Below are 16,520 nucleotides of genomic sequence, written 5' to 3'. Positions count from 1 at the left end.
TGTTAAGAAAGATGGTGACAGCTGGCAACCTGTAACTATAAGTCCGTGTATGTTGGTACACAGTATGACCTTGGGTACTGTCCCGTTTTCTCCAGGTAGCTTGTCAAGAAGCATTATTTTGCCATTTTTAAATTTTATTTGCAATTTTTATCTTTGCCAGGGTAGTAAGATGACCCTTATCATGGTTGTCTCAGATCAGGTTCTTAAACACCTCTGCCACAGATATTCTTAGCTATGCTTTTCTGTGCCATTTAAATGCATACATATTAATTACGTTTCTTTAGCAAATTAGTTATGTTCCATTAAATCTCTCTCTCTCTCTCTCTCTCTCTCTCTCTCTCTCTCTCTCTCTCTCTCTCTCTCTCTCTTGCTAATCCACTTTAGCATATCTCAAATACATAATGGTGTATAACTGGACGAAATATTAGTATTGCCAGTAGGTACTTACATAAAATATACAACACTGTTGTGTTGTGCTGTGTAACAATCAGTGGAGAAATTTCAAAGTCCTCTTTAAATATGGTGTACAGATGCCTGTAAATTTACATATTCAGTGAGCCAAGTTTACACTTTCTGTAACCTGTTGAACTTATAGAACAGTGTGCTCTTTGCCCAAATAATTTTTGCAAGAAATTTTGTGTTGAAACTTTCGTACAGATTAGTAATGAGCACCAGGATAATGAGACTCGAGTGAGACCTTTGACTTCAACAGACAAGTGCATTATCACATAAGGTATCCAAAGAACAATTTGTGAACCACCCTCACTATCTTACTTCCACCACCATCTCTTCTTCTATCTTCCGAACTAACAGAAGTTCTTCTGCATACCATACAGGAGTAGATATTGCAGAGAAATGGCTTAGCCACAGCATAGATTATTGTTTGTGGAATGAATTTTCACTCAGTGGCAGTGGAGTTGCTGATTTGAAGTTTGGAAGGTGGAAGAAGAGGATAACTCAGATGGTTGAGCACATGCCCATGAAAGGCAGATTTTTGAGTCCCAGCTTGGCCCTCAGTTTTAAACCATCAGGGAGTTCCAAAATTGGTGCGCACTGCACAGCAGAGTGAATTCATCCTGAAGTTTTTGTGTTTGTTTAGTGATAAAAATATGGATTAATTTTGTAATGAAGTGCTGCTACATTTACATGTCCAGTACATTTCACTACTTTCTGTGAAACCACATTTAGAGCTTTACTTCGGTCAACATACTGTGTTTCTTACAACTTTCTTCCCTTTTTCGATTAATAATTATATATTACTAACATTTGCAACATTTGAAGTCACCATTAATGTTGTCTTACTAGACATCGGCACAGTGCATATCTTACAATAATAGAAAAAATAATTGATTGTACATGCTGATGGCTGTTACACTGTTATATTAAATACAGATTGTTTTAATTCCATCCTGCTTCCAAATAGGTACAGTACAGGTAATAACATTCTATAATCATTCAGAAATCTAACTGGATCCTGGGGTGAAGTTGAGCTCATTCATACCAGCTGTCTTTGAGTCTTGCTGATCTATATCAGTCATTCATCTTTTGGCATCTATGTCAGTCACCTATGCAATATTACAGGAATTAAATGAACGCAAAGCATAGCATTTTTTCCTTGAGAGTAAGCGTTAGAAGACAATTGTAAGTTGTTTTTTTTTTTTTTTTTTTTTTTTGTATAATTCTCATACCAAAGATTGAAATCTGAACATTAACTTTATTTCTTATAATAAACCTTAACATACAATCCATTTTTTATAAGTGCTTGGCCTAATTATTTACAGTATAACTTCAGTGTTGTTCATTTTGTAATTGACTTCATGTGTTTTGTAATCACTTCTGTCAGTAATTCCATCTTAGCTTCATGTGACTACAGGTTAAGTCTGTAACACCTATATCTGATAAGGGCAGTTCCATATAGAGCTTAATTAGTTAGAGTTCTGAGCTTAAATTCTGGTTATAATACAGGGTTTGTGTGTGTCTGCTTTAATTTAGGCTATAACACTATTACCAAAATTGTGAACTTTTGCTTTTGAATTGTTTCTGGTACTCTGTAGAATACTAACTTTTTTCAACAACTGGATTCCATCCACAGGACCTAGTCTGTGTTAATACTGTCATTGTTGGATCTGTTGATTATTAACTAATGAATGCAGTTCTAAGTTGTTTTCGCATGTCGTCTTCTGAATGATTTCACAGAATATGTTTTCTCAATTGATACTAATTAAATAGTCTTGTATGAATGATTTTGTCTATCAACTGCTGTAGTGTGATTCTGAGGTTGTCTCTGAAATTTTCGGCAGAGTTGTTGCAAGTCTTGTTGCTTATGAGGCATTCAGTTTTAATCTGCATGTAACAGTGTTCTTTGAACAGTTTTGTAAGCAGGTAGAATTCTTAGCTTAATAAAGTGAGACAGCTTATTGAAAGACACAGAAGCTTCACCTTAATTTCCTGTTTACTCAGATGCACATTTCTTCAAGATGTGTTTGTTCTGCTTCCAATTTGAGCAGGCTAAAAATATTATGAACATCTTGATCTTTAGAGTCATTTAAAATTGAGAAGTCTGCTGTGAATACTTCAATGTTTAAGACCCCTCAATTCATCAAGGTGAGCCTTTTGGGTAGAATTCATAGTAAATTTGAAGAAACTTGGCCACTGAGAGTATTTTATAACTGAGATTATATTATCTTAAACTCTCTATTTTTTTCCATGTGCTACAGTTAGTCATATTCAGCTATCTGATGTTACTCATACTGTTAAACTCATAGGCTAAGATTAAAAAAGTCAATTAATGTATTTACAATAAGAAAAAATTGTGAAATTATGAGGAATTCACTTGTTGCAATTTTTAATGCACTGCTAGGTTCAAATTTCTGTCTAACACACAATTTTGATGTTGTGCACACCATACAAAGAAAAGATTTTTATTTTTAGATAAATGTAGATTCACTGTAATACATTCTCCCATCTACCCAACATGTGTCCTCACTTCATATGGTAAGAAGTATTTAATACCTATTCCATTCTTTCAACTTCTTATTCTTGTTAACTAAATCGATTTTTTTTTCCTCACAGAGAGTTTGGACTACTATCAAGCAAAGCTCTGCGGCAGGCTGTCAGGGAAGAGGAAGAAGTCTGTGAGAAGTTGAACCTACTGCTTGATGTACTGATATCTCATCGTGAGCTATGTGACCGCCATGAACGTGGTGTTGCGCAAGATCATGCAAAGGCACTGGCAAAAATGCTTGCACTCAAGAAAAGGCAAATGCAAGGTGTCATTAAAGGCACTGATGTAAGTAATCTTAAGACTTACTGTCTTGTTGAACTATGCTGATCTTAAACAATGGAAAATCCAGGGTGGAATGTAACAATATAGTGATAAGGATAATTGGTAGTCACCACATAACGGAGGTGCTGAGTCACAGAAAGGCACAACTAAAAGAGTATCGAAAAGTTAGCTTTCAGCCGACAAGGCCTTTGTCAAAAATAGACAACTTACATACACACTCACATAAATGCAACTCGCACACACATGACCACAGTCTCTGGCAGCTGCAGCCATACTTCAGGTGCCAGAGACTGTGGTCATGTGAGTTTGGATTTGGGTGAGTATGTGCATGTGCGTAAGTTGTCTATTTTTGACAAAGGTCTTGTTGGCCGAAAGCTAACTTTCTAACAATCTTTTTATTGTACCTTTCTACAACTCGGCGTCTCCACTATGTGGTGAGTAGTAACTATCCTTTTCATTATATTGTTATGGTGACCTTAAAATATTTGATTCAGTGATCAAATGACGCCTCCTTTTCATAAATATATGTTGACTGCCTTTGTAACTGCACAAACATAGACATACTTGATATGATAAGACAGAGTTGAGAGACATGTATATGGAAAATTTGATGGGGAAGTTTTCTATGACAGCTGGAGCCAGCTTCAAATGAGTATACACTAAATGATATTGAAAAAGAAAGGACCAAAAGAAAGGAAAAGCCAAGATGTAGTATACACAAAACAATGTTCTGTCTCGTTAGATAATTTAGTGGCCATTGTGGACAAAAAGTGTTTGTGTTGAACTGATTGTGGGGAGGTATTTATTTAAGCTGAAATAATGTAGTTAGAAATACAGATATGTTTGTGTTAAGTAAGAAATAAAGTGACACAAGTAAAGCATGAAATGAAAAGGAGGTAAAAATAATGTGATGCAAAACTGTACTTAGATTAAAAAAAGAGCATGTTTGTAAAAGCAAGTTGTTAATGCTTCATCTTAATTTCCTAGTATTCACTATTGTTTGGTAGTTCTCTGTAGCAATACACAACAAACAATTCAGTCTGTAGCGACATTACATGAAATAGCAGCTAAAACTGGGCAACGAATTTCAGATGAGAAATTGCATTACGTAAAAGAAATCAGTTTGAATTCAGCAATCCTCCTTTAATCAACAGATTCAGGAAAATCTCTGAAATGGACAAATTCAGATATCTAATTGAGACATTGCTCTGCCAGGGCTAAAAGTGGAAACTAACAAAAGAAGAATTGCAAAATTGTGACTCACATGGAACAGATATAATAAAAAATCTTTCGAAGAAAGCAAAACTTGGACCTTATAACACAGTTCTAAAAGTAGGAAAACTTAACATATGTCAAATAAAAATTATTAAAAAATAAGCAGGAAAAATTCTTATGTTATTGTTTGGACCAGTAATGAAAATGGATTTGGAGAAGTAGAAACAGAAGGGTGGGGGTGGGGGTTGGGGGAATTACAGAAAGAGCCAGGAAGCAGTGATCACAAATCCATACTCCCCTCTGGAGAATGTATAACAACCTCACAAAACAAATCCTGAATTCAGCTTTAGAACTGTAACAGTAGATGCAGAAATGCCCAAAGACCTAAAGGAAATTGTCTTATCTGAAGAAATCTTTGAAGATAGATAAATTCTCAGTCAAACTTAAGAACAAAAAAATTGCTATGGAGGTTTCTCAATGAGTTGCAGGATACACATAAATTTGGAAGAAGAAACATAATTGACAGATCAAGAAATGATGGGAGCAAAAGGAGAAGATAGGTATTACATAAGTTTAAATGTGCTCCCTAGTTTTGCATAATGGAATAAAAATTAAGTTTTGTTGTTTAGGAGTTGGTATAATAAAAGAAGATCAAAGTGTGAGAGACAGGTTAACACTATGATGTCATAAAAGGATATGAAGAAAGTCCTCAGAGTAGTGTGAAATGTTGAGAGAGTGAGAACATCTGGAAGATCGAGATTAACATCAAGAAGGTGTGAGTGCATCTTGTGTAGGTTGGAAGATAATAATAATAATAATAATAATAATAATATTTATTCAACATTGAATAATCAAATACAATCCCTAGAAATAATACAGTTTCAGGTCATCATACAGATTATTCTTCTGGATACGTCAGTTTATAAATTACAAACTAAAGATTCGTTTGTATTAATAAATTTTACATTTTGATGGATTTTACGTCAGGTAGTATACAAATATTGTTTTTATCAACATTATATTAGTTGTAGGTTACTTAAAACTATGAGCTTGACATACTTGTGAAAGACTTTTCATACAGATATAATACTCGTCTAGGGAATAAAAAGGGTTTTCAATTAGAATTCTTTTTAGCTGATCTTTTAATTTGATAGCAGGAAGGGTTGTGAGACTTTTTGGTAGGGCATTGGCTAGCTTCAGCCCAGCATGAAGTGCATTTTTTTCATATAAAGCTGTTCTGTGGCTATTTACATGGTATCTGAACTTTTGCCTTGTATCATATTGGTGCAGGTCACAGTTGAATTTTGGATTAATTGTTTTCACAAGCAATATAACTTTCAATATGTACACACCTATAATGGTAAGCACACCTAATTTTGGGAACAGGTTCCGACATGATTCTCGAGGTTTGGCACCACAAATAATTCTGATAACTTTTTTCTCTAGTATTAATAATGTACTTAGGTTGGCTTGAGTTGTTGCACCCCATATTTCTACAGCATAGTTTAAGTTTGATGAGAATAGGGCATGATAAGCAGTTTTTAGTACACCCATGTCCTTACAATATTTGCTAATCATATTTATAGCAAACACATTCTTCGACAGCTTACATGCTAAGGAATCAATATGCATGTCCCATTTGAGGCTGCCCTGGATTGTAATTCCCAAGAACTTTGTCCATTTTTCTTTTTTTACAATGGCATTTCCTATGGATAATTTCATGTCAAATTCTATTTGTTTCCTTGTCTTAAATTCCATCATTGCAGTCTTTGAAACACTTACATTTAGATGGCTTTCATTAAAATACCTGACTATTTCATTGGTTACACTGTTGCACTGTACCTCCAGACTCTCATAGTCTTTGTGTTTACACACTATTGATGTGTCATCTGCATACAATATTTTTGTACAGTTAGGAGAACAATACTGTATATCATTGACATAAATCAAGAAAAGAAGGGGTCCCAAGAACCTTGAGGCATTCCATATTTGATATCTGTAATTTTAGATTTGTAAGACCCACTGTTTGTTTTAAGCAAGACAAATTGTTTTCTATTGCTCATATACGATTTTATTAGCTCATAGCCAGTTCCTCTGATACCCAGGTTCCACAGCTTGTCAAGTAATATGGTGATGTTGACACAATTAAAAGCTTTTTCTAGATCAAGGAACACTCCAGTTACATACTCCTTGTTCTCTATGGCCGTTATTATTTTGTCTATTAATTGTGCTGCTGCTACTGATGTTGACTTGTTTTTCATAAAGCCATTCTGATTTTCAAATATTAAATTGTGTTGACTCGGGTATGTCATTAGTCTAGTATAAATAACTTTCTCAACTGCCTTAGAAAATGCAGGTAAGATTGAGATGGGGCGGTAGTGTTCAATTTTAGATTTATCACCTTTCTTGTGAATCGGGGTTACTTGTGCTGTCTTTAGGATATCTGGGAAACAACCTGATGCAATTACATCATTTACTGCTGTGGCCATGGCATCAGATATGTTGTCTATGAATCTTTTCAGTGTACTGATAGACAATCCATCATAGCCTGCTGATTTTGTATTTTTTAATGACATTACTATGTTTTTGACTTCCTTGCTATTGGTTGGGGCCAAGTATATGCTTTGTTTGATTGGAATGCCCCTATATCTATGCTGAACATTCTTAAAATGGTCATTGACAGATTTTCCAACAGAAGAAAAGTACTCATTAAAAACATTTGCAATCTGACATTGACATTTCATGATATGCCCTTTATGGTTTATAGTAAAATCAGTTGTTGATCTGTCCTTACAATCTCTAAAGCTATTTATTACTTTCCAAACAGCTAAACCTGTGTTAGTAGAGTTTCTTAACATTGTGGCTACATATTTACTTTTAGTTTCTAGCAGATCATCTTTATAGTAATCCAGATAGTTCTTAAATTCTACCTTTAGTCTATTATTATTATTGTTATTATTTATCATTGCATACTGGAAAAGTCTAAGTTTCTCTCTTGCTGTTTTTACTTCATGATTTATCCAGTTATTTTTTTGTATCTTTTTGCAGTCATTTACTGTAAAGGTCATTTCTGGACATGAGACATTGAAGCAATAATAAAAATCTGATGAAAATTCACTGAAAGTAATGCTGTTTTTTTCACCCCATTGTAAGCTTTTTAGCAAACTGTTGAAATCTTTAACATTGTCATCATTGGTCATTCTTTTTGTCACATATTGTTTCTCTTTTCTATTGACATGAAGATTTTCAGCTTCTATCAATACCTGTACTTCGTGGTGGTCAGAAATGGCAAGCTTCAGAACTGATGCACTGCATGTAAAGTGGGACATGTTAGTTATAATGTTGTCAATGCATGATTTTACACTATTGACCTCTCTAGTGGGCTCGTTTATCAGAAATGTTAAGTTAAATTGAGCTAGTATTAGCATTAGTTTTTTAGATACAGAGTCATTGGACAGCAAGTCAATGTTTATATCTCCAATTAGTATTATGTTAACCCAGCCATTTTTATTGCAGTGTTTAGTGTCAATGTCAACAAGCAGGTCATTAAGAACATCAAAGAAACTATCTAGGCTACCAGATGGAGGTCTGTATAGGCCTATAATAATTAAGTTCTCTTTCCCCCACTTATAATTAATTGCTGCTAGTTCTATTACACCCTCAATGCTGAAAGCACTTACATCTATTACACTATAATTACTACCACTGGCTGCAAAGATAGCTACCCCACCACCATGTTTCTCTTTTCTACTGAAGGCAGAGCAGAAGTTCATGGAAAGTGGCTTGCATACACTAATTAGCTCATCTGTGTACCAGTGTTCACTTATAACTAAAACATCAGGGTTATCAATTGCTGCAATGGTATCTAACTTATTGCCAAGACTTTGAAAATTCTGCTGAATTAATTTGAAAGTGAGTTTGGATTGTTGAACGCTTGATGGACGTGTCACCCTGCCAGAACCAATTATACATTTATCACTAAAAAAGAAATATCAGTTGACAGAGTGGGTTTGGTATTTTTACTACCCATTTATTCAAGTTGGTCTGTTTCCATGTACTGGGAGCCTGGGAAGAATCAGCTTTACCTGGTGTTTTCAGCAGCCATTTGTCCAATGTCGTCTGTCTATACTCATTCCTGCAGTCTTCTTGTGTTGTGGAGCACTCATTCTTTGAATGTGTGTGTTTTGAGTATATGTTGTTCCTAGCATTTACGATGATTTCACAAATAATGGACGCTATATGACTTTTTCCGTGCCGATTGAGGTGAAGGCCATGAGTGGTGTAAAAATCTCTACTAAAATGTTGCACGTTGACCATTTGTACATTTGCGTAACAATTGCAAATTTCTGCATATTGACTGTTTGTATATGCTACTGCCCTGTATACACACGAGAATTGAGGCAAGTCATACCTGTGTGGAATATCGAGAACAATGACGTTTGAGTCATTTAGATGGTTTAGGGCAGATTTTAGGGCATTAGCAGCATGCAAACCATCGTTGTGTGCGACGTCATTTGCACCACCACATATTATAATGAAATCTTCCTTCATTGTCTTTCGAGAGATATTGTTTACAGTTGAAAGCACTTGGTCAAGACGAGCGCCAGGTTTAATAAAACCTGTAGCATTTACTTCACTGTTTACGCTTTTTATTTCGTGTGCAAGGCCTCTAAGATGACTATCACTCATTAAACATAAGTTTATTCTTCTTGCTGCATTTGTGGTGTTAGTTAAATTAACTGTCGTCTTGAATGTTGAATTTACCTCGCTTCTGTTTACGAGTGACGGTTTTGGCTGGCTTAATAACAGGCTTTTCTTTCAGATGGTGCATGATTTGATCTTTTGTAGATAGGCCTACCATTTTTTGGAGCACGGCAGGAGAATGTATTACTAAAGACGACGAAATGATTGCGCTATGGTTAGCGTTACCGGTACACCCAGAATATGTTGGAAAACTTGAAATGGGGACGGAATCTTCGGTCACTGTGTGCACTTTATTTCTGTCGAATTCACTTACGCCCTGCTCGGCGGTTTTTAGTTTTCTATGATCATTTTCAAGACATTTGAGTCTATCAGCTAACACTTTGTTTTCTGCCAAGGATCTGCGCACAATTTCTTGCAACGAATTAATAGTTTCAACTAGTTTTGCTTTGTCAGGATGGACTTCACATGTTACACACTTACATTTTGATCTGGATGATTTTTCACTGTGAGTTTTTTGCGTGGCACTAGACTTGAAACTTTGCGGAGCACTTTTGTTGATCATCTTCTTGCTATTGATGCCGGATAACATTTGGAAATTCGAAATAGCTGGAGGCACAAATTCACTACACTTCTCAATCGCCGCCATCTTACAATGAACAAACCCAAAAATATTCTCAATATTATGAGAAGGGAAGTTGCTACTCACCATATAGTGAAGATGCTGGGTTGCGGATAGGCACAGTAAAAAGACTTTCACAATTAAAGCTTTCAGCCATTGGCCTTTGTCAGCAATATACACACACACACACACACACACACACACTCACACTCACACTCACACTCACACTCTGTTATGCAAATGCAGCTCTCACAAACGACTGCACTCTCAGGCAACTGAAACCACACTGCGAGTAGCAGTACCAGTGCATGATGGGAGTGGCAACTGAGTGGGGGTAAGGAGGAGGCCGGGGCAGAGAGGGGGAGGGGTGGTGGGGGTGGCAAACAGTGAAGTGCTGCAGGTTAGATGGAGGGCACGGGAGATGTGGGGAAGGCGGGGGGGGGGGGGGGGGGGGAGTAGTAGAAAAGGAGAGAAATAAAAAAAACTGGCTACGGTGGTGGAATGATGGCTATGTAGTGTTGGAACGGGAAAAGGGAAGGGACTGGATGGGTGAGGACAGTGACTCACAAAGGTTGAAGCCAGGAGGGTTACGGGGACGTAGGAAAGGATCTGTATGGAACCGGCTGTGAAGCAGTCATTGAAATGAACGATATCATTTGTGGCAGTGTGTTATCACCAGGTGATCCACTTGTTTCTTGGCCACAGTTTATTGGTGGCCATTCATGTGAGCAGACAGTTTATTGGTTGTCATGCCTACATAGAAAACAGCTAGGTGGTTGCAGCTTAGCTTGTAGACCACATGACTAATATCACAGGTGGCCCTGCCTTTGATGCGATAGGTGATGTTAGTGACCGGACTGGAGAAAGTGGTGGTGTGAGGATGTATGGGATAGTTCTTGCATCCAGGTCTATTACAGGGGTATAAGCCATGAGATAAGAGACTGGGAGCAGGGGTTGTGTAAGGATGGATGAGTATATTGTGTAGGTTCAGTGGACGGTGGAATACCACTGTGGGAGGGATGGGAAGGATAGTGGGCAGGACGTTTCTCATTCCAGGGCACGAGGAGAGGTAATGGAAACCCTGACTGAGAATGTAATTCAGTTGCTCCAGTCCTGGGTGGTACTGAGTTACGAGGAGAATGCTCCTCTGTCACCAAAAGGTGGGACTTTGGGAGGTGGTGGGAGATTGGAAAGATAAGGCATGGGAGATTGGAAAGATAAGGCATGGGAGATTGGAAAGATAAGGCATGGGAGATTGGAAAGATAAGGCATGGGAGATTGGAAAGATAAGGCATGGGAGATTGGAAAGATAAGGCATGGGAGATTGGAAAGATAAGGCATGGGAGATTGGAAAGATAAGGCATGGGAGATTGGAAAGATAAGGCATGGGAGATTGGAAAGATAAGGCATGGGAGATTGGAAAGATAAGGCATGGGAGATTGGAAAGATAAGGCATGGGAGATTGGAAAGATAAGGCATGGGAGATTGGAAAGATAAGGCATGGGAGATTGGAAAGATAAGGCATGGGAGATTGGAAAGATAAGGCATGGGAGATTGGAAAGATAAGGCATGGGAGATTGGAAAGATAAGGCATGGGAGATTGGAAAGATAAGGCATGGGAGATTGGAAAGATAAGGCATGGGAGATTGGAAAGATAAGGCATGGGAGATGGGAAAGATAAGGCATGGGAGATTTGTTTTTGTACAAGGTTGGGAGGATAATTATGGTCGGTGAAAGCTTCAGTGAGACCCTCGGTATATTTCAGGAGGGACTGCTCGGTGAAGGCTTCAGTGAGACCCTCGGTATATTTCGAGGAGGATTGCTCATCACTGCAGATGTGACGACCATGGGTGGCTAGGTTGTACGGTAGGGACTTCTTGGTATGGAGCAGGTAGCAGCTGTCGAAGTGGAGGTATTGCTGGTGGTTAGTAGGTTTGATGTGGACGGAGATACTGATGTAGCCATCTTCAAGGTCGAGATCAACATCTAAGAAGGTGTCTTGTTGGGTTGAGTAGGACCAGGTGAAGCAAATGGAAGAATGTGGATAGGGCGTCCTTACCTTCAATCCAGATAGCAAAGATGTCATCAATGAATCTGAACCAGATGAGGGGTTTAGGATTCTGGGTTTTTAGGGAGGATTCCTCTACATGGACCATGAATAGGTTGACATAGGATGGTGCAATGGGGGTGACCATAGCCGTACCCCGGATTTGTGTATAGGTAGTGCCTTCAAGGGAGAAGTAATTGTGGGTGAGGATATAGCTGGTCATGGAGACAAGGAAGGAGGTTGTTGGTTTGGAATCTGTCGGGCATTGGGAAAGATAGTGTTCAATAGCGGTAAGGCCATGGGCATTAGGAATGTTAGCGTACAGGGAGGTGGCATCAGTAGTGATGAGCAGGGCACCGTGTGGTAAAAGGACAGGAACGGTGGAGAGTCGGTGAAGGAAATGGTTGGTATATTTTATTTTGGAGGCTAGGTTCCGGGTAGTCAGGAGTGTGGAGATTGGTAGGGGTGAGTAGAGAGAGAGACTCTGGGAAGAGGTTCTGCTGGTTTACTGGAATGGGGTCACTGTGGCAAGGTTTGTAAGTGGAAGTATCTGATAGCTGACGGAGTCCTTATGCCAGGTAATCGTTTCAGTTCAAAACAATAGTGGTGGAGCCCTCTCCACTCCGACCTCCTCCTTACCCCCATCCAGTCACCACTTCCATCGTCCATTGGTGCTGCTAGTTGCAGTGCGGTTTCAGTTGCCTGAGACTGCATTTCCATGTGTGTGAGTTGCATTTGTGTGTGTGTAAATGTGAAAGTCTATCTGTGACTCAGCATCTCTGCTATATGGTAAGTAGCAACTTTCTTTCTCATAATATTGTTACATCCCATCCTGGATTTTCCATTGTTTGGCAAAAGTACTCTCAGTAACTTTTGGTTATTGCATTGGCAGCTGTAGTGCGGTTTAAATAACTTGCAACTTTTGACAGTTCAGCATGGTGCAGGTAAAAGGGAGTGTTGTTGCCAGCACACACCACACCTACTGTTGGTACACAGCTGTTAAATATCCATCAGCAGAGCTGTATGTGGTGACACATTACATAATAAAAGTATTATATGGTAGTGAACGGGTATATTTCACAGCATAAAGTATGGTAAAAACTTTCACAGGCATAATAAACAGTCCCCAAGAGCAAAACTGATGGAGTAATCCAGAGCAGCTGCATGATTAAATTCGTATACAAAGACATTAGGTAGATGGTACACTTGAGCAAAGATGTGTTTGAGCAGCTCTTGACATTGGTAGAAATAAACAGCCATAGTTTTGCTTGGCAGTGGTGATACTAGATTTGCACAGGCATAATGGGTGGCAGATTGTGGCGGGCACAACAGCAGTGCTGCTCTTTGGCTGTTGAACCCTGTGATAAACATCCTGGAGAATCAGCAAGCTTTTGTGGTATGCCACACTGAGTCTCTTAGCCGCTTGTGTGGGCCATCGTATGTTTGCGAGGGTGGAGAGCAGACTGGCTGTAACTGCAGCTGGCAGTAGAGACAGTGGCACTGATGGTTTGCAATGCGCATCAAAAGATGTTAGCCCAGTGGATTACCACAATCATTTTGTATTATGGGGATTAGGAGGAACTCTGCGTGGTGTGGACATGTGCCCAGCAAGTCAGGCATTCATTACAAATGTCTTCTTGCTTCTTAAAAGGTACTGGGTCAGAGATGAGGTTCACGTAACCATCAATGGTGAATTCAAAAATGGAAATGGTGTCTAAGCCAAAAAGATTTTCCTTGATTGTGCTGAATATAACAAGAAAGGCGCATTGCTATACAATGTTCTTCTTAGCCACTTCAATTGTAAATTGACCTTTGATAGAAATGTGCTGCTTATTACAACTCGTTCGGCAGCAATGGTTTTAATGTATATAAGCCTAGTAGTAGGTGAGTATGAAAATTCAAAAAGGAATTTGATGTTCCATTATCTCCCTGTTGTTGGATCTCTCTGTGGAAAATTGCAAGCTGAATGAACAGTTTATTTGGTTGTACAATTTTGTGTTGAGAAATGGTTGTGACTACAATAACGTCCATTACTTCCTGCTGAGGGAATCTCCAAAACAAGGAAGCTTTACATACAGAAGCAAGATGTCTGTCTGATTGCATTTGTCTCAATGTGCCCACCAGTGTGAGCAGTACTTCCAGTGGTGCTTAGGGAAATAATCTGGGCAAGACAAAAGTGTGCACTAATCGAGGAGTCGATCTTTGTCCAATGTTTGCGAGTCTGATGCATAGCACAGCAATGTTGTTTGATTGCAGCTACTTCGGCCTCATCGACTAAGCTGTTTAATTTTCCTGTTTTAGAAATTACTGTAACAACCTCTACCCAAGACTCTACATGTCAGCTTGCTGCCTAGGAAATTTCGAACATTTGAGCCAAGTTCAGTACCATGTCAAGGTGGGGTTATCAAGTTGCAAGGCCTTCTGTCAAAGCGGTATGACTGATTGGACTGTTTCCGACATCGTTGAATTCCACTCGATGATACATGACAGTGCCGGTGGAAATACATATTTAAGAGAGCACATATTTCATCAAATTAAAGTTGGGCTGGTTCAGCTAGAAGGGCAAGCTTGCAAAGCATTGCTGTACATTTGGGGCTGAATTCAAGACAAAGAGAGAGATTTTACATTTTGGGCTCTGTAACCATGAATGCAGCAAAATGCTGTTGGAGCCACTTCTCATATATATCCCAATCTTCAGTTGTTTCATCATATTATGGGAATTGTGGTGAATGCATTGCCATCTTATTTGATACTAATTTGGTCAAGAGAGCCTCCTGACACTCCTGTCGTCCCAATTGGTGCTACGAGAATTGTTAAAACATAACCTCTATGGACAAATGTGATTGTGGCTGATGCTGAGCTGGGTCCATGGTGAAACAGCATAGCATTAGGTTCAGCCACTATTGCTGCCACTTATGTTGTTACATGCAACATGATTAAAAGAACTACACAACAGTCAACAGATATAAACCACAGCAAAAAGTACACTACAAATTTTCAAAGGTTTAATGTACAGTTCCAAGGACAAAATCTACACAGTAATCCATAACAGTAGCATGAGTAGGTATGTATGCAAAGATATTAGGTAGGTGGTACACTGCCAGTGAAGAAGGGCTTGAGCAGCTTGCAACGTCAGTATAAGTAGACTGCCATAATTCAGCCAGGTAATGGTACTGCTAGGTAGGTGCTGGTGCGAGTAACATGCACGGCGGATTTGCACGCTGGGTAGAGCTCTCTGGTGGCTTAGTCCTGAGATTAGCATCCTATGGGAATCACCAAGCCTTTGTGGCATGCTGTGGTGAGTCCCTTAGCTGCTGCCTTGGGTGTCCCATGATTGTGGCACGGAGAGCAGACTGGTTGTATCTGCAGCTGCCAATGGAGGCAGTAGCAGTGGCAGTTTGTGCTCCTGCGAAGAGGTGTGGTAGCCCAGGGAGTTGCTGTGGACTGTTGAGTAATAAACAAATGACAATACCAAACAGGTCACTTACGTCAATAGATATTTTATGAGTACTCACAGTTATGGAGAAATTGGTGCAACTCTAAGGGAAGAACTACGGCTGTCGTCGTCCTCATCCTCACAACTGATGCTAGAGCTGACAGCTGTTTGATGTCCTCTTCCAGAAATCCTTCATGGATCCATATTTTATTATCTGCCTTCTTGGCATGGTTCATGACTTGAGACCAGTCTTTGGGGTGACGTTCACTATAGCTTCTTTTGTCAGAATTTTTGCATTACTGAGAATAAACTTCGTATTGTTTCTTGCCATGTGAGTTGAATTGAATTAGCATAAAGCAAGTCTAATTGTGCTAACCTCTTCATTGACCTGATAGTGTGTGCATTTTAGCTTGTACCAGCACTACAGATTGTATTACCTCTGGATTACTTGTACATGGTTCAGTTTTCTGCCATTAAATATATACTTATGGTGGGCAGGTGCATGGGGTGGGGGTGGGGGGCAGTAAACATAGGAGTGAGGGGGGTGCACTTTCCCACTATTCCATTGTCAGAGCTTCATCTAACACAGCCACATGGTATGGTTGCATTGTCTGTTACTATTGTTGAATTCTGGAGAATATCTCGGAACAAAAGATTTAAAAAGTCATTCTGTGGAAACTGTGCCATTATTTTATTTATGATTGTTTACTTTCTGGGACAAAATGGCAGTAAATGGTTTGGAATGAATCCATAAGCCAAGCTAACTTGAAGGATGATTATCCTGCCAATGTTTCCTATCATTGCTTTTTTTGTACCATCAGCTTTGTGGTCCATCCAACCCTTAGTCAACTTGTGACACGAATTAACCCATATACTGTCAAGCTACATGGTGTCTTCCTACAAAATGCAGGCACTGACATTTTGAGGTCAGTATATCTCTTCTGTCAGTGATAAACTCTGTCTGAAGACTGGTTTGATGCAGTTGTCCACACTACTCTCTCCTGTATAAGCCTCTTCATGTCTGAATAACTATTGCAACCTGTAGCCTTCTGAATCTGTTTACTATTCATTTCTTTGTTCCCCCAATGATTTTTATATCTACATCTACATGTGCATACATACTTCGCAAGCCACTGTATGCTGCATGGCAGAGGGTACCATGTACCACCATTTCCTTTCCTGTTCCACCCACAAATAGTGTGAGGAAAAATGA

General features: G+C 38.9%; 1 protein-coding gene across 1 annotated transcript in view; it reads left to right on the top strand.

Annotated features, from left to right (window-relative positions):
* LOC126162463 (sorting nexin-8-like) overlaps positions 1-16,520 on the top strand; it is a 137,096-nt gene that overhangs the window by 100,376 nt on the left and 20,200 nt on the right. The window contains exon 10 of the mRNA XM_049918992.1: positions 3,073-3,289. Within this exon, the coding sequence (XP_049774949.1) occupies positions 3,073-3,289 (217 nt within the window). The remainder of the gene's footprint in view (positions 1-3,072; positions 3,290-16,520) is intronic.

The sequence above is a fragment of the Schistocerca cancellata genome, chromosome 2 (assembly GCF_023864275.1).
Source record: "Schistocerca cancellata isolate TAMUIC-IGC-003103 chromosome 2, iqSchCanc2.1, whole genome shotgun sequence".
Taxonomy (NCBI): domain Eukaryota; kingdom Metazoa; phylum Arthropoda; class Insecta; order Orthoptera; family Acrididae; genus Schistocerca; species Schistocerca cancellata.
The sequence above is the reverse complement of the archived record's forward strand: the minus strand, read 5'-3'. Positions and strand labels throughout refer to the sequence as shown.